Consider the following 24,736-nt stretch of genomic DNA (forward strand, 5'->3'; position numbering starts at 1 on the left):
GCTTTTCTTGCATGTGACAGCTACCAGGTTTGATCCCCTGTACCATATATAATCACTCGTCCTAGGATTAAGTCCTGAGTACTGCTGGTGGGGCAGGAAAACCAACCAAACCAAATAATAAAAAAAAAGAAGTTTAAAACAAGGACTAGTACCCTCCAAGTATATTCAGTCTAAAAAGTATTGTAACATTACCTTATGTTTATTTCTATTGGGAAATAATCCCCAGAGAATTCCAAATGAGCATACAAATCAAACAGAGCAATAGCCATATCAGTAATAAAAATAAGCAATACTTTTTTAAACAGAAAAACCTTTTCTTGGTCCAATAGTCCTGAAACACATGTAATTCAAGAAAAATTCTAAACACAACAACAAAAAGCTGAACAAAAACACAGGAAGAAATCAGGCAGTAACTATGATGGTAAGAAATATATCAAAAGATAAGAGAATGTTTGGATATTAAAGGCAGATGTTTTAATATGTGTAAAACTGGAGAAAAGGCTTAAGCAAGCTTCTACTCTTTTAAAGAATTTAGTCCCTAAAGAAATGAAGGTCTGTATAGGGTAGTAATTTAATTAAAAGGATTTCTAATCTTGGATTATAATTTCTTTATTCATAATTAGAACATATGCCATAACATAAACTAATAAAATAATTAACTCACCATAAAAGCCAGGGTTAATGCCAGGATATTCAAAGATAAGAAAAAGCCCTTCATCATTGCACCTATAAAACAAAATTAAACAAACAAAACTAATAATTTTTTTCTGATTTTGAACATAGTTTTCTTGCTTTAAGGGGGAAAGGCAAGATTCTGTTAATGTGAAAGAAACATTTTAGTAAAAGTTTTAGAAAAATTTACATCACAATTTTTTTATGTAACTTTTGGATGTATTATTAAAAGTACAATTATAAGAATATTTAATGATTTAACATTGAAGAATTTACTAGGAAAGAGGCAGCATACGAAATATTGAGATTATTAAAATGATTCAGAATTTGTAAAAAATTAAATTTATGGAATATAAAATAACATAATATGAGACTGACACCCAAGGACAGTAGACACAAGGGTCAGCAATATTGTTCCATAGTTGGAAACCTGCCTCATGAGCTGGGGGAGAAGGCAGATGGAATAGAGAAGGGATCACTAAGTCAATGATGGTTGGAGGAATCATTCGGGATGGGAGATGTGTGCTGAAAGTAGATAAAGGACCAAACGTGCTAGTCTCTAAGTATCTATATTGCAAACTATGATGCCCAGGAGTAGAGAGAGAGTATGGGGGAAATTGTCTGCCATAGAGGCAGGCGGAGGGTTGGGATGGCAGGGAAGATACTGGGGACATTGGTGGTAGAAAATGTGCACTGGTGGAGGGATGGGTGTTTGATCATTTGTATGACTGAAGCTCAAACATGAAAGCTTTGTAACTGTATCTCACAGTGATTCAATTAAAAAAAAAGTTGAGAAAGAAAAGTGAAACATGTGCAAATTACTGCAAAATGAAAGAAAGTAGGAAAATATTACAAATGTAGTTTATTAAAGAGAATCAACTAAGTGTGTGTGTGTGTGCGTGTGTGTGTGTGTGTGTGTGTGTGTGTGTGTGTGTGTGTGTGTGTGTGGGTGGGCCGAGGGAGTGTTTGGGAGGGTTGGGGCAGGGTGTAGGAGATTTCACCTAAGATAGGAGGTGCTTATGTAGACATTAATAGGGAAACTTTTTAAGTTTTTAAGAGGGAAAGATTGAAGATATTCATGGACATTTTGGAAGGTGTGCTTTATGAGATGGAAAATATATAGTTAAAAAAGAAAGTTCTGGAAAAACAAAGAGACTCCAAATGATACATTGCTTTGTAAGCAATGGAAACCATTCCTTGGAACTAAAGACTGATATATAACATTGTTTGGAGGACTAAGTAGCCCATCAATGTCTAGCTTATAAAACTTTGACCAAAATTCTCCCTTGCCTAGACTTTATATTTCTTACTTTGCAGATAAGGAGGATTTGAACTAGTGATCTCTAAAAATTGTCTATTTTCTGGATTGGTTTAACAGGAGGATACTGAGTGTCTGTGCATGGGTCCTGAAACTTTTTTTTCAGTAACAAAAGAACAGATGTAATTATTTTTATGTTAATAAAAATCTATAAATATAAATATATACAAATACAATGTGCTGTTATAAAAGCAACATTTAGAGAAAAAATTCACTTTGTCTTTTTAAAAGATTATGCTGAGCCAACATACTGATTTGTTTCTTCATTCTATTAAATCGAAGCTTTGAGAAAGATAATATTTCAAAATTTAATATTAAAAACATATTGTATTTGTGAAATAAATTATTTTTAAATCTATTTGAAGTTAGTTTCTCTCAAATTTTTAGTTTTACACTACAAAAGAGAGTTGTGGTGACAGTCCAAATTTGAAAAGAAGTTGCACATCAGACTTCTTTAGTCTCAAATCCTTAGGCAATAATGGTTACGAAAAACATCTGCTTCAAGCATCTGTCAGAACAATTGCAATATAGAGTTGGATGGGGCCAGAGAAAGAATACAGTGGGTAAAGTGCTTGCCTAGTATGTGACCACCCTTATTTGATCCCTGGTATCACATATGTTACGCTGAACACCCAGTTAGATGAAAGAACTCATGTGAGACCAATTTTAAATAACCTGAGGAAAATGCACATTTTACTGAGGGTGATGGAGTTTCTTTTACTGTTTGTTTTATTGTTTTGGGACCACACTCAGTGTTTCTCAGGATTTATACTTGTTCCTGTGTTAAGGGTTCATTTCTGGCAGGGTTTATAGAACATATTAGGTTCCAGGGATAGATCCCGGTATTTCAGGGAAGCATCTACCTGCTGTATTATCTCTTGGACCCAGGAAGGAGTTTCTATTTTCTAACTTTTCAGATATAATTACTAACCCTTTTTACCCTCTTTTTTTTACCCTTGTTCTTCAGTACAAAGATAGAGTTATGACCTTTAAAAGCACTACACTTAATTGTTACACTCTTTGCAAAAATATTTGCCATAAACCCTGTGATAGTTATGCAGTGAAATATATATTGAGATAAAACATTGTGAAAATGAATTGTATACATTTAATATTAATATTGGACTGTGACTGACATTGTAATTGTAATAAAACTGCTTACATGTTACTTATTTTTCTACTTATGGTTAAAAAATTAAGAATTTTCTCCTAAGTTTTATGTTCATGAAATAGTATAGATAATATAGACAATAATATTTTATTATAAGTATATATTAGCTCTAATATTATGACAATGACATTTCTATGGTGAATCACATATTCTTTTCAATTAACACAAAATGCTAGCAACACACATATGTGCATACAAATACTTTAAATTGATAGTAATTCCTCTTTTTTTAATATTAAACATGAAGTTCTCATAAAACCATACTTATTGGTTAAACCAATGAGTACTTGCATTTGCCTTGATAGCTTGCTAAGGCAGAAAGTATTTATGAAATTTTCCAGCTTTTCAACTATCATGATGTTTTAAGAGACATATTTTAAAATATTTCTTAAAACATGGCTAATAGTTATGAATTACATAGTTAGAAAATTTTAAATGAAATTGGGTTAATCTAAGTTATTGCTACATGTCCATCTTTCTGAAAGTTAGCTTCAACATTTTCTCCGTAGAAATAGTTTCATCATCTTAAAGGTCTTCCAGAATTTGCCCTAGCCTCATGAGTTGAGCTAATATGAAATCTTGACTTTTACCAAGAGCAAAGTTAAAATAAGCTTGTTCAGGACACTATTTAGAATCTAAAACCAGTATCATGTTTAAAACCAATATCAAATGGATGCCAAGACATGTTCAAGCTCACCCATAAAATCAAAAAGAAAGCAAAGGTGGTTCTAAATTAACGTTAGTGCTGTCCTTATCAACTGCCATGAAAAGGAGTCATTCTCTTTGGGCATTTCAATATTATTACCTTTTCCTTGTGCCTGTCAGGTCTTGCTTGGCAGAAGGCTGAGTTGGCTACTCAATTGTAGAGAAGACCCAAGATAAATAACTGAAGACTATAAGTGACTTGTATCACGCGATTGATTTTCCTCCTACTTTTTATCCAATAAGAAGCTGATGACAAAGAGGAAAGATTTGATGACAGCAAGGTCATCTTTGGGTCAATAGTAGTTGATGAAATGAAAAATGAGATGGGGAAATGTTTTCTCACTCATAAAGTTTGAAAAGAAACCACACTTTTTTTTTTAAAAAAAAAGAATGAATGTTTGTTTGATAGGGATATAGAGAAATTTAAAAATACAGGTACCAACTAATCATACCTATTTAAATTTAAAGTTATTGCTGAAACAAAAAAAATTAGACAAAGACTTCTATGTTTTAAATATTTATGTTTAGTTTATGAATCTGAATATCAACCAGCCCTGTATGCTATGAATTATGGTTAGTGATCTTTCTTCATAATTGCAAGTATTGAAGTTTAAAAATTAGAAAACTGTCTATCTCTGACATACACTGCAGCAACTTATTATAAGTAAAATCCATGTTAAAATATTTTGATCAATATAAAGCATGAATTCACTGACATTTATGCTGTCACATGCATTTTCTAATTATCATTCATATGTACTTTTTAATTGCATAATATATTATGAATTATATTTTTCTTATATTTTAAAATTTCAATAATATAACAATTCTAAATCTACAGGGTTAAATTATTGAATCAGAGATAACTGTTACGATTCAAGAGAGCTTTTACTTACTAATACAATCAATATCATATAAACTTAAATTCAGAGATATAGGTGACACTTTTAAATACAGATGCCTAAAAAATCTCTTAGATAACTCAAGAGAATTTTTTTTGTTTTCATCTGGGAAAATATTAACTGTGGCTTCATTTTTGCTCTAAAGATATGGCCAAACCAAGCTATTTACAAGAACCATTGTAGGACTGCCAGAATGAAGACAAGAGATAATGTCAGCATTGTAGTTATTCTAGAATTCCTGCCTTTTTTCTTAGAACTATTTCATGTTTTAGAAAGTTAGGAACAATCAGCAGAACCACAGGATGTTTATTGAGTTTGTACAAACTGAATTGAGATGTCCTATTTTCTTGTAATACTTGGCTTCTATTGTTCAGGTGAAGATGGCAGAGTTTCAAAATCCATAAGAAGAGCTAAAGTAATAAAAACTGGTATGAACGAAATAGCTAAGAAATACAATGAAACAGAGCAAAGTAAAACTATGTGCAATGAATACCACCAGAAGAAAAACACAGAGATAAAATATATATATCTGCATGGAGCATCATTAGAGTAAGAAACTGTTAATAGTGAAATTATGCATATGGTTGCCTGAGAGGTGTACAGCAGCAGGGCGCTTGCTTTCCATGTGCCACCTCTGGATTGGATCCCCAGTATCCACTATGGTCCCAAGCAATGTCAGGAATGATCTCTGAGCACAGAGCTAGGAGTAATCCCTGATCACTGCCGGTATAGCAGAAAAGCCAAATATATATATATATATATATATATATATATATATATATTTGCTCGAGCGGGCCCAGTAACGTCTCCATTGGAGACTTTGTTGTTACTGTGTCTGGCATATCGAATACTCTCGGTAGCTTGCCGGGCTCTCTGAGAGGGGCGGAGGAATCGAACTCGGGTCGGCCATGTTGGCCGCTTGTAAGGCGAACGCCCTACCCGCTGACTTATATATATGCGTGTGCGAGAGAGAGTTGATTACCATTCATTCCACTTATCATGAAATGTATTGTTTCACAGTGTTTTAAATGTGAGCTTATGAAACTGCAGGAGTCCATTACCTACTTCCATTGTGTGAGCAACTACATACATAGACACTGATTTAACCATCCAACTCTATGTTTTAGCACTTTGCTCTCATGATAGAAGTATTGAACTAGTCCTTGGGACTGCCACTTCAGTGACATTTTTGTTCCTATAAGATGCCAAATTGTTTCCCAAATCAGTAACTTTTTACTTATGCATATAGTTTATGAATGTTCTTATCCTAGTTTTTTTTTTCATTAGTGTCTCCTTTATTTTATTTATTTTATTTTTTTGCTTTTTGGGTCACACCCAGCGGTGCACAGGGGTTACTCCTGATTCATGCACTCAGGAATTCCTCCTGGCCATGCTTGGGGGACCATATGGGATGCTGGGAATCGAAGCCGGGCAGGGCCGCGTGCAAGGCAAATGCCCCACCCACTGTGGTATCGCTCCATCTCCAGTGTCTCCTTTATTTTGTTAAGATCAACTTGAATAAATATCTTCTCAGATTTTTTTTTTCCTGGTTACCTTTTCAAGTAGTTCTTTCCTTTTCTCCACTACTCTATTATTTCACTCTTTTATTTTATTACAACATAGCACCAGGTGAAATAATTTGTAAAATTCATATATAGTCCCTGGTGCATGAATCTATGCATGGCATATATAATGTACTATATATTTGGATTCTTTGGGTTACACATTTTTATTTACCCCTCATTACTGAGTAATAACTTTGATAAGAAAAATGTACCTGAATGTCTGCACAATTAATAAGTACTTGAATGAATAATTGGGGAATGGGGTTGGCCATACCCAGCATATTTCATGGCTTATTTCTGGAAAAACTCTTAACGCTGGAAAAACTCCTGGTGGAGGACCATATGAGTTGCCACTATCAAACCAAGGTTAACTAGATAGAAAAGTGGAAATCACTTTTCTCTTCCAGATGAAGGCAGAACATTTCATTTCATTTTCATCATCCTGTTAATCGTCGATTGCCTCGAGCAGGCCCCAGTAACGTCTCTTTCATCCTAGCCCTGAGATTATATTCAGGGCTCTTTAGGAGAATGAGACCCATCATTGTTACTGGTATTTGGCATATTTGGTAGGCCACGGGGAGTTTGCCAGACTCTGCCCTGTGGGCAGGCTACATTCGACAGCCTGCAAGTTTGTCCAAAGTAGGAATGAGATAATAAGATGTCATAAAAAAAAGTTCTGATAAGGTTTCGGGATCTGGATTTTATAGTCTCTGAGTCTTGGCCGCTGATGGGATTACACGGCGCCAGGGGGCCAGGTGGTGGGTGTGACCCCCGCCTACTGGAATTTGGAGGATCTGGATGGAAGACATAGTCACCAATAATTCCTAATGTGGACAACAATACTATCTACATCTATTGGAATTCTAATTTATTTGACTTCTTAATTTATTCATTAAATATAATTTATCACTATTAATTTTACTAATTTATTTTATATGTGCATCAAGATATGGAATATTCCTAGACTAAATTTCTATTAGAATAGTACAACTAACTTAACCTGAGAAGGTTGGAAAAGCTGAGAGTAATTATAGCTAAATTTCAGTGTTCCACTTTCGTCTTATATTACAACACTTATAAATCCTTGTTTAATAAAAAGAAATTAGAAACTTTCTGAAATTATTGTTGGGAAGGAACTTTAGTTGTCAATTCATAACTAGCTTATGTAGTTGTTGTTAACTAGATTCAACTACTTTGATTTGACTCAGAGTCTTTTATCAGAAGTTTCAACCATTCCTAGATATTATTGACTTTACATACTCCCTTCAGAGAATTATGATAATTTACATGAGGAACTAACTTATCAGGATATATTTACCTTCTATGTAGATATATAAAGGATTAACATAAAGAAATATATCCTAAATGCTATCTACTAAACAGAATCTTATTGCAATACTTGTTAGTTTCCTTTTTGACTCTCGGACAGGCTTAAATCCCAGGTTAAGACAATCTACTCATTTGCACATTCATTAATGTAGCTTCTAATGAATTTAAATAATAACTTTTATTGTTTTATATATACTTTGCTAAATGATAATTTTTTTAAAGATACCACAAATTCAGTGTGAAGTTTACCCATGCAGTAATACAAAGCAAAGTAAAACAAAACAAAATGTCAAACAAATAAACAAGTAGTAATGGGCCAGGGAGATCATATAGGAGGTGAGACACTTACTTTGCTTTGCATAATGTCTGTGGCAGCAGCTATCCTGGTTAAAGCTCAGGTACCACAACAATCTCTTGAATACTGCCAGAGATCAGTCCTGAGCACAAAGCCAGGAATATTCCCTGAGCACTGTTGGGTATGATCAAAATTTCCTCTCTAATATAACTAAAAATTAGAAAAAACTTGAAATATGTTATTGGAACACTTGTATATTATGTGTATATAGTCACATGTTGAAGATAAGTATATTTTTTTCTATCCTCACTAGAATATAATTTTTTGTTTGTTTGCTTTTGGTTTGGGGCCATATTTGGCAGTACTCAGGGAAACTCTTGGTACTATGCTCAGGGATTGCTCTCGGAAGTACTCTGGGTATTGAACTGGTGTTAGCTGTGTGCCAAGCATAATACCTTTTGTATTAACTTTCTAGCCCTAAGATTCTTTTTTTATTTAATTTTTATTAGTGAAATATCATGAGGTACAGTTGTAGACTTATAAATTTTTGTGCTTGGGATTCACTTAAACAATGATTGAGTACCCATCCCTCCACCAGTGCCCATTTCCCACCACCACTGATCCCAGTATTCCTCACACCCCCCCATTTCCCCATCCCACCCTGCCTCTGTGGCCTGGCATTCCCTTTTGTTCTCTCTCTCCTTTTGGATGCTGTGCTTTGCAAAAGAGGCATTGAGTGGCAATCATGTTCGGTATATAGTCTACTTTCAGCATGCATCTCCTATCCTGGGAGGATCCTCTCAACACCCTTTATTTGGTGCTCCCTTCTCTATCTGAGGTGCCTTATCCCCTAGCATGTACGGCTGGCCTCAAGCCATGGAGTAAACCTCCTGGTACTTATCTCGGCTATTTTTGGGTGTTGTCCTCCTCTTTTGTTACTTTATGTTCCCCAGATGAATGCAATCTTTCTATGTCTGTCCCTTTCTTTCTGACTCATTTTGCTTAGCATGATACTTTCCACGTAGTACCACTTGTATGTAAATTTTATGACTTCATCTTTTCTAACAGCTACATAGTACTCCATTGTGTAGATGTACCAAAGTTTCTTTAACCAGTCATCTGTTCTAGGGCACTCAGGTTTTATCCAGATTCTGGCTACTGTTAAGAATGTCTAGTCATACGATTCTTAAACAAAGTCCTTATGTTTAAATCAATCATTTTAACACAATGATACAAAATAAGCATTCAATTATTTTAGTGAATGAGTGAAATATGAGAGATTATATGGGACCATGCGAGTCTTTTCACTATGAAACTAACAGAACAGTAGATATAAATTTAGATCTATAGTAACTATTTGAAAAAAGCCTTTTTCAATAATGGTACTTAAAAAACTCCACATGAATGCAGTGCCTCAATAATGGGTTTTATGAAGTTACATTTTAGAACAGTATGTTGAGAAACAGACTAGTTTTCATCAACTATTTTTGGAAGAATTGGGAATTGTTATATGGTCTATTTGGTTCCGGGAAATATAGTTAGGTAAAATGATCTTCTAAATGGTCACTGTCATGATGGAGCTCAGTGCCAAAATGCTGCCATGTATGTCTGAGTCCCTAAGAGAAATCCCCAGCACTGAGCACTAAAAAAGACCAAAATAACAACAATAAAAGCCATATTTGTATATGTAGAAGGCTACCATATCTATATATGTAAAAATATTTAAGAGATTTTGAGCCTGAATAGTACTTTTTACCCAGTCCTCTGATATTAATGCTTCAAGAAGACAACTTTTGAAAATGTTTTAGTAAATCCTATCTGTAAAACCTAACAGTAGGTTATAAAAGAAAATGGGGGTTTGACAGATTTAAAGAAAAATCACTTCGTCAATGATAAAAATCAAAGATTTGAGCATGGAAAATGATGTTTCTTAAATCTAAGGAGTAAATAACTGGTTGATTTTAATAGAATTTATTTGCTTCACAAACCTAGTAGTTGAAAGTAATGGCAATGTATATTTTTTTCTTCCACCAGAAATATCAGTAACATAATTTGAAGTGAGCAAAATAAAAGTTCTAATTTGAGAGTTTAGGGCATAAATTAAGACAAAAAATAGCAAACTTGGTTTTGTTCTTACTGGGTGCTTTTCTTAAGTCATGTAACGGTTTCTAATATGGCAACTAAAATATCAATAGAAAGCAATCCTTATAAAATTTAACACTATGCTAAGGATGGCTTGGTTTTCCTGTTGCCTTTTCTGTGGTTTTAACTAGAACCACTTACTTCAATAAGTGAATATTTAATATTTGAAGAACCTCTAATTGCTGAACATGAGCAACAAAGTCAACAATTTACCCATTCAAGTCCTGCCAGGAGGCTCATTAGGCCTTGATTTGTAGTCAGCTGATAGCAAGACCGAATTTCCCTCTCTGAGCTAGTTTTAAACCGTTGGGGGAGAAATACAATCTTTATTCCTGATAACTTATGTGTGAGGATAAAGGCTGCAATTGTGACACCATGAAAGGCTCATTGTGCAAGTAGAAACTTGGATGACTTTTAAGATGTTCTCCAGGATAGTTCATTTTCATCACCATCTGCTGCTTTCCTCCTTTAAAGGTTTGTTTCTAGAATGCTCATTATGAAATTTAGGAGAACTGATTACCAGGACAAGTTGTTCTTCCAAAGTGTTTATGAAACCTTTGAATATACAAGTACATAATATGAAAGATTATATGCACTTGATAAACTAAAGCCTTTGAACTTGATTTTTTCAATACCTTACAGAAAAGTGAAATCTTTTAAAGCATATGTAATATGTGTACTTGTTTGTCTTCACAAAATCATTAACTTATATTTATATAATCAGATATAAAAGCTCTTTTATTTCACATTAGGCCTTTTATTAATTAAATTTAATAAAACTCTTGAAGTTTTATTTATGTTTTCTATTTTTATTTGTTAACTGGTACCTTCTATTTTGTTATTCAATGGAGAGTAGTAGCATTATAATATGCTAGGAATTTATAGTCCCCTGAAGAAGGGTATAGAGATGTTAATGAATTTTTAATTAGAAGGTAAAAATGTGATTAATTATCCAAAGTTATAATAAAATGCAGTGGACGAGGGTCAAGGTGACTTATTTCTGTTCAGAGCAAGAGAAAAATCTTCATGAAAGAATAGTATTGAAAATTGGTTATGGAAAACAAATAGAACATAAACAGTGAGAAATAAAGACCATAGCAAAGGCACAGCTGTGTGTTAGTGAAGATGAGTAGAGTTGGTTGTATAGATTATTGGCAATGCCCCAGAGCCGCAATAGGGATGGAAGGTAATCTGCCTGATGCCGGTGACAAAGGGAGGGAGGTCTCTAAAAATGAAGCTTGTGATTAAAATTTTGAGTGCTTATAGTCATGCAGAGAAAAATGAATTTAATATTGTAGGTCTCTAAAGTATTTGAGTAATTAGAATTAAAGGTCACTGTCACTGTCACTGTCCTCCCGTTGTTCATTGATTTGCTTGTGCAGGCCCAGAAACGTCTCCATTGTGACACTTGTTACTGTGTTTGGCGTATCGAATACATCACGGGTAGCTTGCCAGGCTTTGCCATGAGGGCAAGATACTTTCGGAACCTTGCCGGGCTCTCTGAGAGGCGCGGAGGAATCGAACCTGGATTGGCCAGGTTGGCCTGCTGCATGCAAGGTAAACGCCCTACCCTCTGAGCTATGGCTCCAGCCCAGAATTAAAGGTAAATATATATTTTGAAAGATAACTGTGAGAGCAGTGTTTCATCTAGATTAACAGTTTAGGAGATGAGTGGCAGTCATAGTCTTAGAGTATAGGGTTCTCTTAAGTAACATGAAAATAGAGCTTTAATAGTATTCGATTCTACTATCCTGGACTCAGATTTAGTTTTAGTAAGGATGCTGCTGAAATTAGAACATAGCTCAGTTATGTATTCCAGTTTATAACTTTTCCCCATTACACATTAACTCTATTTAAGTCTGCAGGACTTTCATGATTCTTCAATTTTCCCACATCTTAATTGTGAGTACTGTATGATTTCTGAAAATTCGGTGATATGACATGGCAAACATAAACAAACCATAGGCATAATAGAAGCACTACTTTTGAATTGTCTAAATTTGAGTCTTTTGAAATTTAAAACAGTAGTTTTAGTATTCTTTTTTCACCCATCAAGCTTAATAGCTTATTATATATAAGCTTATGCAATATGACATAGTATATATGCAACATGACATAATATATATGCATATATATTATCAACCCAATTGAATACTGAAACTAAATTAGTGAAAAATTGGCTTAAATGAAATATGTCTCTAGTCCTTGGCTACACAGTCAGTGCAACTGTTTAGCATAGCTTCTGAATGAACTCTAAATGCAGGACGGTTTGATTTTGGTCACCCTCACATACCATAATTTCTCTAGAAGGATAGTTCTCAAGATATGTATATTATGTTACAATTTATTTTGGGTTCCTAATAGCAAGGCAAATTTAGAAATTAGAAAATTCATATCTTTCTTTAAAACTTACTACAGATGACTATTAAAGGTATTAATGAGAGAACACCATACATTACTTCATTGCATTAATTTTATTTATTGGAATGTTTATCCTTCAGGGAAGTAGCTCACATACATTTTTAGAGTTACCTGAAATAAATAAGAGACAAAGAATCACTGACTTAACAGGTATTTTTTTTACGAACTTGCATTTTACATTTAAATTATAAATGTTATCATATAACTATATCTAATTGAAAGATTAATTTGATTTCTACTAGAGAAAAACTGACTAGATATAGGAAGGAAGGCGAAACTTCCAATATGTATTACATAAAAGTTCTTGTGTCCTAGAATACAAGAACTGTATCAAGCATTCCAACGTAAATTACCTCATTAGGTAAAGGATCAAGCATTCCAACATAAATTACCTCATAAAGTAATTGACAAGCCATTCACCTTACTTAGGTAATTGACAAGACATTCACTTTACTTATGATACAATAAGGAGATAAAGATTTCTTTTTTATGGATTTATCTGACCTTTAGGATTCTGTTATAATATGACAATCAGAAATTGTTTGGGATTTTAATGTTGATCAAAGAAATATACAATTTTTCTAAGAATAACTTGAGGTTTATCTTGGAATCCAGATCTGCAGGTTTATCTATGGAGATTTCTTTGATTAAGGTTTTCAGTCTTTAGCCTTCTGACTCAGGGCCAAAATTCAAAGCTGATTATAGAGAAAATGTAAAAATTAATCTCTAAAATATCTTAAACCTTACCCTTGTACTTTCTTTTCAGCCCCCATAATATTTCAGTAGGAGAGGCTTCATATATATTATATCATAGGAAATGAGGGATTCAGATCATGGAAAGGCTCATAAACACATCTACGATAGAGTCCCTAACAGTTTCTATGGGAGAAATTGTATTTGAAAGAAACCAAATTCAAGCACTGAATATTCTTCAAAGGATGATGCTTTAGAAATTTAAGACAACAACACCACCGCCAACAAAAAATCCATGCTTTGAACTACATGTACTTACCTCTCATTTCCTTTTAAACTGCACTGGGTCTCTGCTTACGGCTGATCAGTAGGGATAGGGGTAGTGGTAGGAACAGGGAACGGTATTGGAATAGGAATATAGTAAAATCGAAACCATGGATATCTTTGATAAAAGAATGGTAGGTAGAAGCCATATGGATATTGGTAAGAGGGGTAATAAAATTGTGAATTTGGTTCAATGCTCCTACTGACCTGTTGAAAGAAATTAAAAAGTTCATTGACTCTTGGTAAAAGTGAAAACCTTTAGCTAAATCTCTAGCATAAGGGTCCTCACTTTTAAATAGAAGTTTTAGCCAGTTTAAAATCATCTGTCTATCCAATGTTTAGTATGACTAGGGATTTACTTTTCAATATTTACAAATAATAAGAAAATTACACAGAGAAAATGATCTCCTTTTACCATTTTACTCATATCTCACTGTCACTGTTACTGTCCTCCTGTAGTTCATTGATTTGCTCGAGCGGGCCCAGTAACGTCTCCATTGTGAGACTTGTTACTGTTTTTGGCATATCAAATACATCACAGGTGGCTTGCCAGGCTTTGCTATGAGTGCGAGATACTCTTGGTAGCTTGCCGGGCTCTCCGAGAGGGGTGAAGGAATCAAATCTGGGTGTGTGTGTGCAAGGCAAATGCCCTACCTGCTGTGCTATCTCTCCAGCTAATCCGAGTGCAGTGGTATTTGCAATTAATTGATCACAACCAGTTACTCATATCTCATTTTTCCTAAAATAAATTTTTTTTCATATTTACAAATTTTTGTGCTTGGGTTTCAGTTATGCTTTTTTTTTTAGATTTACAAACCTAAAATCACTTTTATAACTATAAAGTGAAAGGAAAAGGGATTGATGATTGGATATAAAAACTTTTCTTTTGCCTTTTTACAAGTTTATTTAACATTTATTTTTATTAATATACTGTGATCTATAAAGTTCTCACAGTTTTTGTTCAAACTAGGTATAGACACCAGTTCCTTGGCTTTTCATTCTTTCACTTTCTTTTGTTTTATATCTATATCCCTATCCCTATTCAATATTCTTATCATTGTCTATATTTTTGCCTTAAAAACCACACTTTCAGATATTAATATCTCTAGATATATACAAGCATAAATAAATTCTTAAAAACAAAAGCTTCTCCTAATGGTATCTTCAAAGATGCCACGCCACTGGCCGAGCAAGTGAAAACAGAGATAGATAAATGGGACTATCTTAAACTAAGAAGCTTCTGCACCTCCAAAGAAACAGTGACCAAAGTACAAAGACAGTCTACAGAATGGGAAAGGATATTCACCGAATACACATCTGACAAGGGGTTGATATCCAGGATATACAAAATACTGGTTAAACTCCACAAGAAGAAAACATCCAACCCCATCCAAAAATGGGGCAATGAAATGAACAGAAACTTTCTCAAAGAAGAAATCCGAATGGCAAAAAAGCACATGAGAAAATGCTCTACATCATTAATCATCAGGGAGATGCAGATCAAAACCACAATGAGATACCATCTCACACCTCAGAGACTGGCCCACATTCAAAAGAACAAAAGCAACCGATGCTGGCGTGGATGTGGCGAGAAAGGGACACTCCTTCACTGTTGGTGGGAATGTCCACTGGTTCAGCCCTTCTGGAAAACAGTATGGACGATTCTCAAAAAATTAGAAATTGAGCTCCCATTTGACCCAGCAATACCACTCCTGGGAATATATCCCAGAGAGGCAAAAATGTATAGTCGAAGTGACATCTGCACTTGTTTGTTCATTGCAGCCCTCTTTACAATAGCCAGAAACTGGAAGAAACCTGAATGCCCAAGAACAGATGACTGGTTAAAGAAACTTTGGTACATCTACACAATGGAGTACTATGTAGCTCTTAGAAAAGATGAAGTCATGAAATTTACATACAAGTGGTACAATATGGAAAGTATCATGCTAAGCGAAATGAGTCAGAAAGAGAGGGATAGACATAGAAAGATTGCATTCATCTGGGGGATATAAAGTAACAAAGTATGAGATTAATACCCAAGAATAGCTGAGATCAGCACCAGGAGGATTACTCCATAACTTAGAGGCCAGCCGGGTATCCTGGAGGAAAGGGCTATTCAGATAGAGAAGGGAGCACCAAATAAAGGATGTTTGGAGGATCCTCCCAGGAGGGGAGATGCATGTCGAAAGTAGACTATGGACTGAACATGTTTGCCACTCAATGCCTCTTTTGCAGACCACAACACTCAAAAGGAGAGAGAGAACACAGGGGATCGCCCTGCCACAGAGACGGGGGGATGGGGGGATGGGGGTGGGAGGGATATTATCCATGGTGGTGGAAAATGGGCACTGGTGGAGGGATGGGTATCTGATCATTGTATAATTGAAACCAAAGCACAAAAAATTGTAAATCTACAACTTTAAAATAATAAAATAAAATAAAGGGGAAAAAAAAAAACAAAAAAACAAAAAAAAAACAAAAGCTTCTCTTTCAAAATTTTAATTTTCTTGAATGCATTTTATTTTTCTTATTGTATAGTTCAGCATAATTCTTTAATAAACTCGCCATTAGTGGGATGGGACTGCTCAAACTTGAGACTCCATCTCTGATTTTCTTAAATTTAAATTACTTTTTGCCTTTGTTGAACTGGACTTTGTAGAGTTAATTACAGTGGAGATCTGAATAATCAGGAGTCTTTAAAATATTAGGCAATTTTACTAAAAATGCAATATAATTGGTTGTAGAGGATTTGAGATTCAATCATCATCACACTGTTAAATGAGATGCTAAGATAATAAGCCATAAAATTCATTTTATATATACAGTCAAGTTTCTGAGGATTAAGCCATTGTTGAATTCTAATTCTCAGACTCTATACAAATTTCTCTAGAGATTGAGAATGTTGGATAAAAGAATATTTTTTTGTCATGGTTATAGATATTTCACATGAAAGCACAAATGTTAAGATGAGAAAATGCAACTTACATTTTGTTTCTCTTGTTCCTCATCTTGAGAGACCTAAAACAATACAATTAACTCAGTTCATGCAATACATACTATAAAGAAAATATTTTTTACTTGTAAATGATATACTTTTATTTTTAAAAAAATGGGATTTCATGGTCTATAGATATTGTAGAACAGTTTCTGATTATTAATATGCATTTTAAATGCATCAAAGTGATCACTACAAGGATGTAGAAGCAAGGCCTTTGCCTTACGTATGGTAGACCACTGCTTTGACTCCCAGCATCACATATGACAGCCTGAGCAACTCCAGAAGTGATCCCTAAACAAAAAACCAGATGCAAGCTCTGACACCACTGGGTATGGCTCCAATACCAAATAAATAGATGAATAAATAGAGGCTTTATCAAATTGAAGTATGTACTGAACAGTATACGACAGATAGTTTCTTGAACAAAATAAAGTGATGGTGTTTGATGTTCTTGTAAATTAGTACACAGCACTGGAACATAAGAATTTCTAAGATTTATGTATTAGAATGAAAAAAACACATACTCAGGAATGTGGAAATGAGTACTTACTGGGAAACCAACAGTTATGGCCAAGATGGCCATAAATAGAAGGAGGACTTTCATCTTGTTCCGAAATATCCCAGAAGTCTGTAAAATCAAATGTTAATGGAAATTCAGAAATTCGAGTTGTAGAATGGATTATATTATGATTAGCTCTTTGTTTTGGACCAGTCACTAACAAATTTTTAGGTATCTCATTCAATGACTTTTTAAAAGTTGATTTAAAAGTGTGTTGCAATTTTATAGTATTACATGAATTATTGTAAAAATAAATATTCAAGTATTATTTGAGAATGCTACTTTTCTTTATATGTCAATAAAAGTAAATCTGGGATGAATCCTACCTCAGTTTAACACAGAATGTTAGTGTGGGTGTAAGCAGCTATTTAGTGACCTCTATTTTTGTTTGTTTTGGGGTCATACTCAGCTGTCTTCGGGGTTATTCCTGTCTCTGTGCTCAGGGGACACTCCTGGCTTTGCTTGGGGAACCACATGGGATGCTGGGATTAATTTAGTTTAGCTGCATGTAAGGCAAGAACTCTATCTGCTGAATTATCTCTCTACTTATTATTATCTCTTCCTATTTAGTGATCTCTTGAAGTTCATAAAACATATTATTTAATAATGACCATGAAGTGAATTTAGTTGATGGAATTTTGCAAGCTATAGACAATAAAAAATTAATGCTACTTAGGAGAAACTATTTTCAACATTTGGTAAAGGAAGGTCACAAAACATTTTGTCCCATTTTTAATTTCCATAGTGTATTCATTTTTTATAGTAAATCAATTATTGTTGCTAATATTTGAGAAAGCTGAGATAAATTACTTAAAAAATTATAATATCATATAATAGAAAATATTCAATAAATAATGTAGGAGAATGGATTAAAATATGTTGTCAAAGAGAGAGAGAACAAAAGGGAATGCCCTGGTACAGAGGCAGGGTGCGATGGGGGGATGGGAAGTGGGAGGGCTACTGGGATCCGTGGTGGTGGGAAATGGGCACTGGTGGAGGGATGGGCATTTGATCATTGTATAATTGAAACCCAAGCACAAAAATGTGTAAGTCTTCAACTGTACCTCATGATGTCGCACTATAAAAAAATAATAAAATAAAAATATGTTGTCAATGCAGTTAGTTTGTATATATTGCTTAAGTTCAAATACAGACATGTAGTTATTTCTAATGAATATTATCTTTTGCATTAATTTTCTTTTTTGTCATTTTGGATTATGTTTATGCAAAGGCATAGGGGATTTTGAAAGAAAAGAATTAAGTTTGATGATAGAAGATGGCAAGGGGATTTTTCTTTAAGTTTCCTCAATTTTTTTTATTCTTTTATTTGCAAAGTAATCTGATCATTGATTAGATAAAATTCAAGAAGTCAGATATACAGATATTTTAAGCCTTGTAAGTCCCTAGTTTTACAGAGTTTTGTAAGTACATTGTTATAGGTTAATACATTTGAAAGTTTCCTATTTAAAGTTAAATATTAACCATATGCCAATCCCAAATGTAATTTTTATTATTTTTTGGGTGACTTTATAATTAGAAGTCAGGAATCTAATGGAATTTTATTAACTCTCAGTGTCTTCCAAATATGACAAAAGATTGATTAAATATAAAAGAAAAATGCATTAAGTACAAGAAGATTAAATATAAAAGAAAATGCATTAAAATTTGCATGAATTTTATCATGTTAATTAAAAAATAAAGTTGGAATTTAAAAATATCAAGTGCCATTTATGACAAGATTTTAAAATTTTAGTAAGTTTTTCAATTCTACCAGAAGACCATACATAACTAAAAGCACAAATCTTATACATATATCTATATACTGCTGGTAGATAGACATATTTACAAATCTAGCATAACTTCTATTTATATAGCATTGTGCATAGATGTTGTCAGGGTTATAATGAAAAACATAATTTTTGGCAATTAATAAGACAAACAGATACAGATTTTTTTAATTAAAAATATTAGGCCAGGGGCTGGAGCAATAGCACAGGGGTAGGATGTTTGCCTTGCACGTGGCCGACCTGGGTTTGATTCCCAGCATCCCATATGGTCCCCCAAGCACCGCCAGGAGTAATATTCCTGAGTGCAGAGCTAGGAGTAACCCCTGAGCGTCGCTGGGAGTGACCGAAAAATAAAAATAAAACAAAATAAAATAAAAAATATCAGGCCATACTTGATAGTACTCAGAGACTGCTCCTCAGTCTGTGCTTGGATGTTGCTTCTGGCCAAACTTGGATACCAGATAGGATCAAGGACCAAACTCAAGCTTCCCACATGCAAAGCAAAATAAACCATTGCTCTGGCTCAGAGAGACACATTTCTTATAAAGTAAGGCAAAATATAATAAACACTGTATACAAAATTGCAGACTATTAGCAGTGTATCATGTGAGAAGTAATGATAAGTTCAGGAAGGTTTTAGACAGGATATGATCCAAGCGGGACGTTTATAACAGAAAGATAACCAATGAATTTCAAACCACATTAAGCAAAGAGGTAAACCATATCACAGACTTTGCCATTTCATGTAGATGGGACATGGCATAATTAACAACTGCTATGTTTCATTGCTACATAGTGAAAAATGAAGTCAATGACTTTGAATAAAGTAGATGCATCTTAATGATACATAAATTCAAATTTTATAGAAGAGCACCTAATTTATATATTAGAATCACTTATAGAAAGACTCTAAGTATGGAAAATTTTAAGATAAAACTGGAGACTGCAAAAATACTTGACAGTTTTTCAAACTTTTAAGACATGATACAATACATATTTCCTCTGTTTGCTGACTAGAAATAGATAAAAGTAAAAATGATGAACCGTAAGCTCTGCCAGACTCAGTATTTCAACACCAGCACTCCACCTACATAAAGATCTACTCATGAGCTCTTCAAAGTATTCACACACTATGTCTGGATAGTGTTTTAAAAAAAGTTTTGTTAACTGTATATCTTAAATAATTGTCTGATTACTAAGTTTACAAAATTCAGCAGTGATGCAAGATGCAATAACTTAAATATTGACCATCTTATTTTATAATTTTACTTAAGACTTTTCATACCTCAATTTTTTCAGTCGATTCTCTGTCAGATGCTTCAGCGAGAAATGTAAGTGACTTGTTCTACTGTTTTGGGGTTATTTTATTCACTCAGAAGTGGATGGAATGGTGAAGTCTGCGGTTTGATGGGGCTTGAAGACCTTATCCCTAGGATCAGTTGTTATTCTGTGAGTCATCACATATAACAATGGATTGAAATCAGGAAGGAATAACCAACACCAACTATTTCATTCAAACTGGCTGAATGAGTACTGAATTTACTTATTTGTGGGTTTGTTTATTTCAAATTTTGTAAAGGTAAAGGTAAAGGTAAAGGCCCTCCCGTTGATCGTCAATTTGCTCGAGCGGGCCCAGTAACGTTCTCCATTGGAGATTTTGTTGTTACGTGTCTGGCATATCGAATACTCTCGGTAGCTTGCCGGGCTCTCAGAGAGGGGCGGAGGAATCGAACTCGGGTCGGCCATGTTGGCCGCTTGTAAGGCGAACGCCCTACCCGCTGTGCTTTCGCAAATTTTGTATATATTGTATATATTGTATATATTGTATTCAAGGTATATCACTGTATATAATGTTATTCATATATTTATTTAATTTTCTCTTTAATAATTATACAAGATAATTTACATAAAGTTATCATAAAAATATAGAAATTATTTTCTAAATATAATGGAGGTATCTGTACTAACAGAAAATCTATTTGGTAGTATGACTTTAAGAAAATAAAATATTAAAGATGAGATTAAAATTTTTCATGATTCTGACTTTTATTTTTTAAATAAAAATTTTATTTGATTTGGGGGAAGCACACCTAACAGTACTCAGGGGATTTTCTTGGGTCTGTTTACAGGGATCACTCCTGGCAGTGCTTGTGGATTATATGTGGTGCCAGGGATATGAACCAGAGTGGCTACATGGAAGGCAAGTACCTAATTTCTGTAGTATCTCTTCAGTCCCATGTTTTGATTTTTAAAAAATCTTACTGAGCCCGTTAGCTCTTTAGTGATCAATAGACTGTGTTGGAAGCATCAAAGTGTACCTATGGAACACTTTAATTATTAAAGTGTTATCTAATTAAAAATTACTTAACACAATAGGAAGGATAAAATCATCAACTATTATTAAAAGTAGAATTCTAAATTTTTTTAGAGTCAGAAAATAGAAAGGTAGTTGAATTGGCAGAACATATGCCTAGTTTGTAGGAAGTCCTGAGTTTGATTTTTTTGGCAGTGACTTTGTACTCCAGCTACTATTAGACCACCAAATGTAGTCCTAGTACTTCTGAACACTTCTGGAGTTAAAGAAACTCTGAGTGGTCCCTGTAAAAACATGCAAAATTGATTTAAATATCTATGCATACTGTATACGCCATTGTAAAATTTGAACTTACTTCAATTTTAACGTCAAAGATTTTTCTATCCTTGAATCTATTTTATATTTCATCAGTTTTTGTACAACTAAATTTTTTAAATTTTGTTATATTAGAGTTAAGGAAATACGGTTGTAAAAATGTAGCATTTAGGATATTGCTGTACAATGTTACTGTACACTTCCCCTCACACCAAAGTCCCCAAATCCTCTACCTATGTTCCTATGTCACCTTTAGTTCACCTCTTCATTCCCTCCCACCTCTCTTCCCCACTGCTTAGTTATCTAGATTTTGTAATCCAAGTCTCAGGTTTGTCATCATTTGATCCTCCTTGCTTCCTTGTTTTGCTTTGCTGTATCCCGTGGGTGAGTGAAGTCACCTGGTATTGGTTCTCCTCCCTCTGACTTAAGGTGCTTAATGTGATACCACTCCTCCCCAGGTCCATTCTGTAGAAACAGACTGCAAGGTTTCATTTTTTAAATGAAACCTTAGCTGAGTGGTATTGAATTATATAACTAAATTATTTTCTTATTTTACACTTTTATTTACTTAGATTTTTATTTTGAGTTAACACCTCTGCTAAAGGTTTACTCCTAAGTCTGTGCTCAGGAATCACTCCTGGTGAGACTTAAGGAACTATATGTAGTGCTGACGATCGAAACTAGGTTGCCTGTGTGCAAGGCCTTTCCATGCTATCTCTCCAAGTCCCACAACAAAATCTCTTATAATGAATCTTTCTTCATTTCCTTTTATTCTTTCCAGGAGTTAGTTCTTAAAAAAACTGCTAACATTGAGGGCAGTATTCAAATATAAATAAAGTGATTTATATTTGAGTAGGAAGCATTGGATAAATATAACTTGTATAATAAGATGTATTATATGCATACATTTCAAAATAGTTACCAATATATTTGTTAAATATATGCACCACCTCCTCTTATCCTTTTGGTAAGAATGTGGTGAGACCATTTAAGAGCCTGTCTCAGTGACTCCCAGATATATAATATAGTATTCCATTCACTTGATCAATTGATTTCCCGTTAATCGTCGATTTGCTCGAGTGGGCGCCAGTAACGTCTCCATTTGTCCCTGTCGCGTGCTAGTGTAGCCCAAAGGCGTCTGTTCACTCTAGGAACATGAAGAGCCTCAAACCGATCGTTCATGATCTTGATGAAGACGTCTGACCATCTGGTAGGTGGGCAGCTATTTAAAGTATTCCGTTATCATGAGCTTAATAATCTTATAATGGGAAGATTGCACCTTTGAAAACCATCATTTCTCTACCTATTCCAATCCCCACGTCAGTTCCTAAAAACTGCTTATTTACTCTCTTCTACTATTAGTTTAGTTTTTTAAATCATGCACACAAATATAGCTTACAATGACAATGAGACGTGGAGTGTGTGTGTGGGAAATAAGGTGCTGAGATAAAGGGAAAGGGGAACCCTGGGACAATGTTGTAGAAAAATATATACTTGGGAGAGCGGGGACGGGATGAGAATTTCCTTTACTTATTTATTAAAAATTAGCATAATTCCCTGTCGAACCAACTTTATAAAATGACAGTATTGTTTATGGCTGAAAATTATTGCAAACAACACACTGTCTTCTGTTGTGGTGGTTATATGATTTTATTTGTTTATATATTTCTTTTTATGCCAAAACTAATGTTTTTATTTAGGTACTTTTAGGTTATATTAATAAAACATTTATTTATTAATTGAATAATCGTGAGACACACAGTTACAAAGCTTTTCATGAGTGGGTTTCAGTCAGATAATATTCTAACACCCACCTCTTGACCAGTGTACATTTCCCACTACCAATGTCCCTAATTTCTCTCCTCTATGGCAGATGGCAGAATCTCTCTCTCTCTCTTTCTCTCTCTCTCTCTTTCTATCTCTCTCTCCACTCGCTCTCTCTTTCCTTTTCAGCATTATGATTTGCAATACAGGAATTGAAAGATTATCAGGTATATTCCTTTATATTTAGGTACTTTGAATAATAGGGTTTCAAGTTTCAACTCCAAACCCATAAGCAGTACCACACTGTCTACTCATGCATCTGTTGTTGTGAACTTGGATTGAATACATTTTAAAAATAATTCTGGCATTTTACATAAAGAACATACTAAAATTTTTCTATTTCTTTATTTTGAGTTTGGAGCCATACCTGATAGTGTGCAGAGCATATTCCTGGCTCTCTGCATTCAGGGATCAGATTTGGGGGAATCATATGTGGTGCTGGGGATTGGATCCAGGTTGGTTGTGTACAAGGCAAACACCTTACTTGCTCTATTATTTCTCTATTTCTCTGTGTATTTTTCCTATATGCTGAATATATTTTAGTTTGCATTTTTAAATTCTATTTATATTTACCCTAAATTTTAGTTGTCAACGAAAGAGAAAGATTATAAAAAGTGGCAAAAATATAAGAAGTATCTACTCTAGGTAAAATGTAATTGGTAATTTGCCATACTATTGATTTTAAATTTTTAGAAAACATTCTGTTTACTAGTTCCTAATAAACTTGAAAAGATTAGCACTCACTTTATAGCAATGTAGCACTCTCCTCCCATTGTTCATCGATTTGCTCGAGTGGGCCAATAATGTCTCCATCATGAGACTTGTTGTTACTGTAGTTGGCATACTGAATACGCCATGGGGAGCTTGCCATGTTTTGTTGTGTGGGGGAGATACTCTCAGTAACTTGCCGGGCTCTCCGAGAGCGGCAGGGTTAGCTGGGTTGGCCGCGTGCAAGGCAAATGCCCTACCCACTGTGCTATTGCCCCAGCTCTACTTTAATAGAAAGAATGAAAAATTCTCAAGTTCAGAAAAATAAAGATTGATTTGCATAAAAACTCAAATTTTCCCTATTGAAGTGCAGGTATTTCTTGCTTGTATTATATATAACCATTTCACATAATTTTACACACTATTTCATGTTTGCTTATATAATATAATTTTGGATTAATGGGTCATAAGTATTGGTGAACGTAGTGTTATCCAAGTATATCCAAATATTATATAGAACAGATTTTTTAAAGTCACATTAAAAGCAATCATTGGTTTAACTTTCTTTATTATATTTTACAATCAGATAAGACAAGTCATTGATTCAGGAATAGTAGGGAGTGGCATTCAGAACCTGGACAGGTCATAAAAGAATGTTTAGGGTTGTTTGGGGTTATTCAGATGGCAGAAGTTA

The 24,736-nt window shown here is 34.2% G+C and overlaps 1 protein-coding gene across 1 annotated transcript in view; it reads right to left on the bottom strand.

Moving 5' to 3' along the window:
* Positions 1–793: 793 nt before the first annotated feature.
* The window catches only part of ODAM (odontogenic, ameloblast associated), a 40,266-nt gene continuing 16,323 nt past the window's right edge, over positions 794–24,736 (bottom strand). Inside the window, exons 10-11 of the mRNA XM_056111170.1 lie at positions 17,086–17,163; positions 794–814 (exon numbers count right to left, since the gene is read on the bottom strand). Coding sequence (XP_055967145.1) covers positions 794–814; positions 17,086–17,163 — 99 coding nt within the window. The remainder of the gene's footprint in view (positions 815–17,085; positions 17,164–24,736) is intronic.

Source organism: Sorex fumeus, unplaced genomic scaffold (assembly GCF_029834395.1).
Source record: "Sorex fumeus unplaced genomic scaffold, SorFum_2.1 ptg000013l, whole genome shotgun sequence".
Taxonomy (NCBI): domain Eukaryota; kingdom Metazoa; phylum Chordata; class Mammalia; order Eulipotyphla; family Soricidae; genus Sorex; species Sorex fumeus.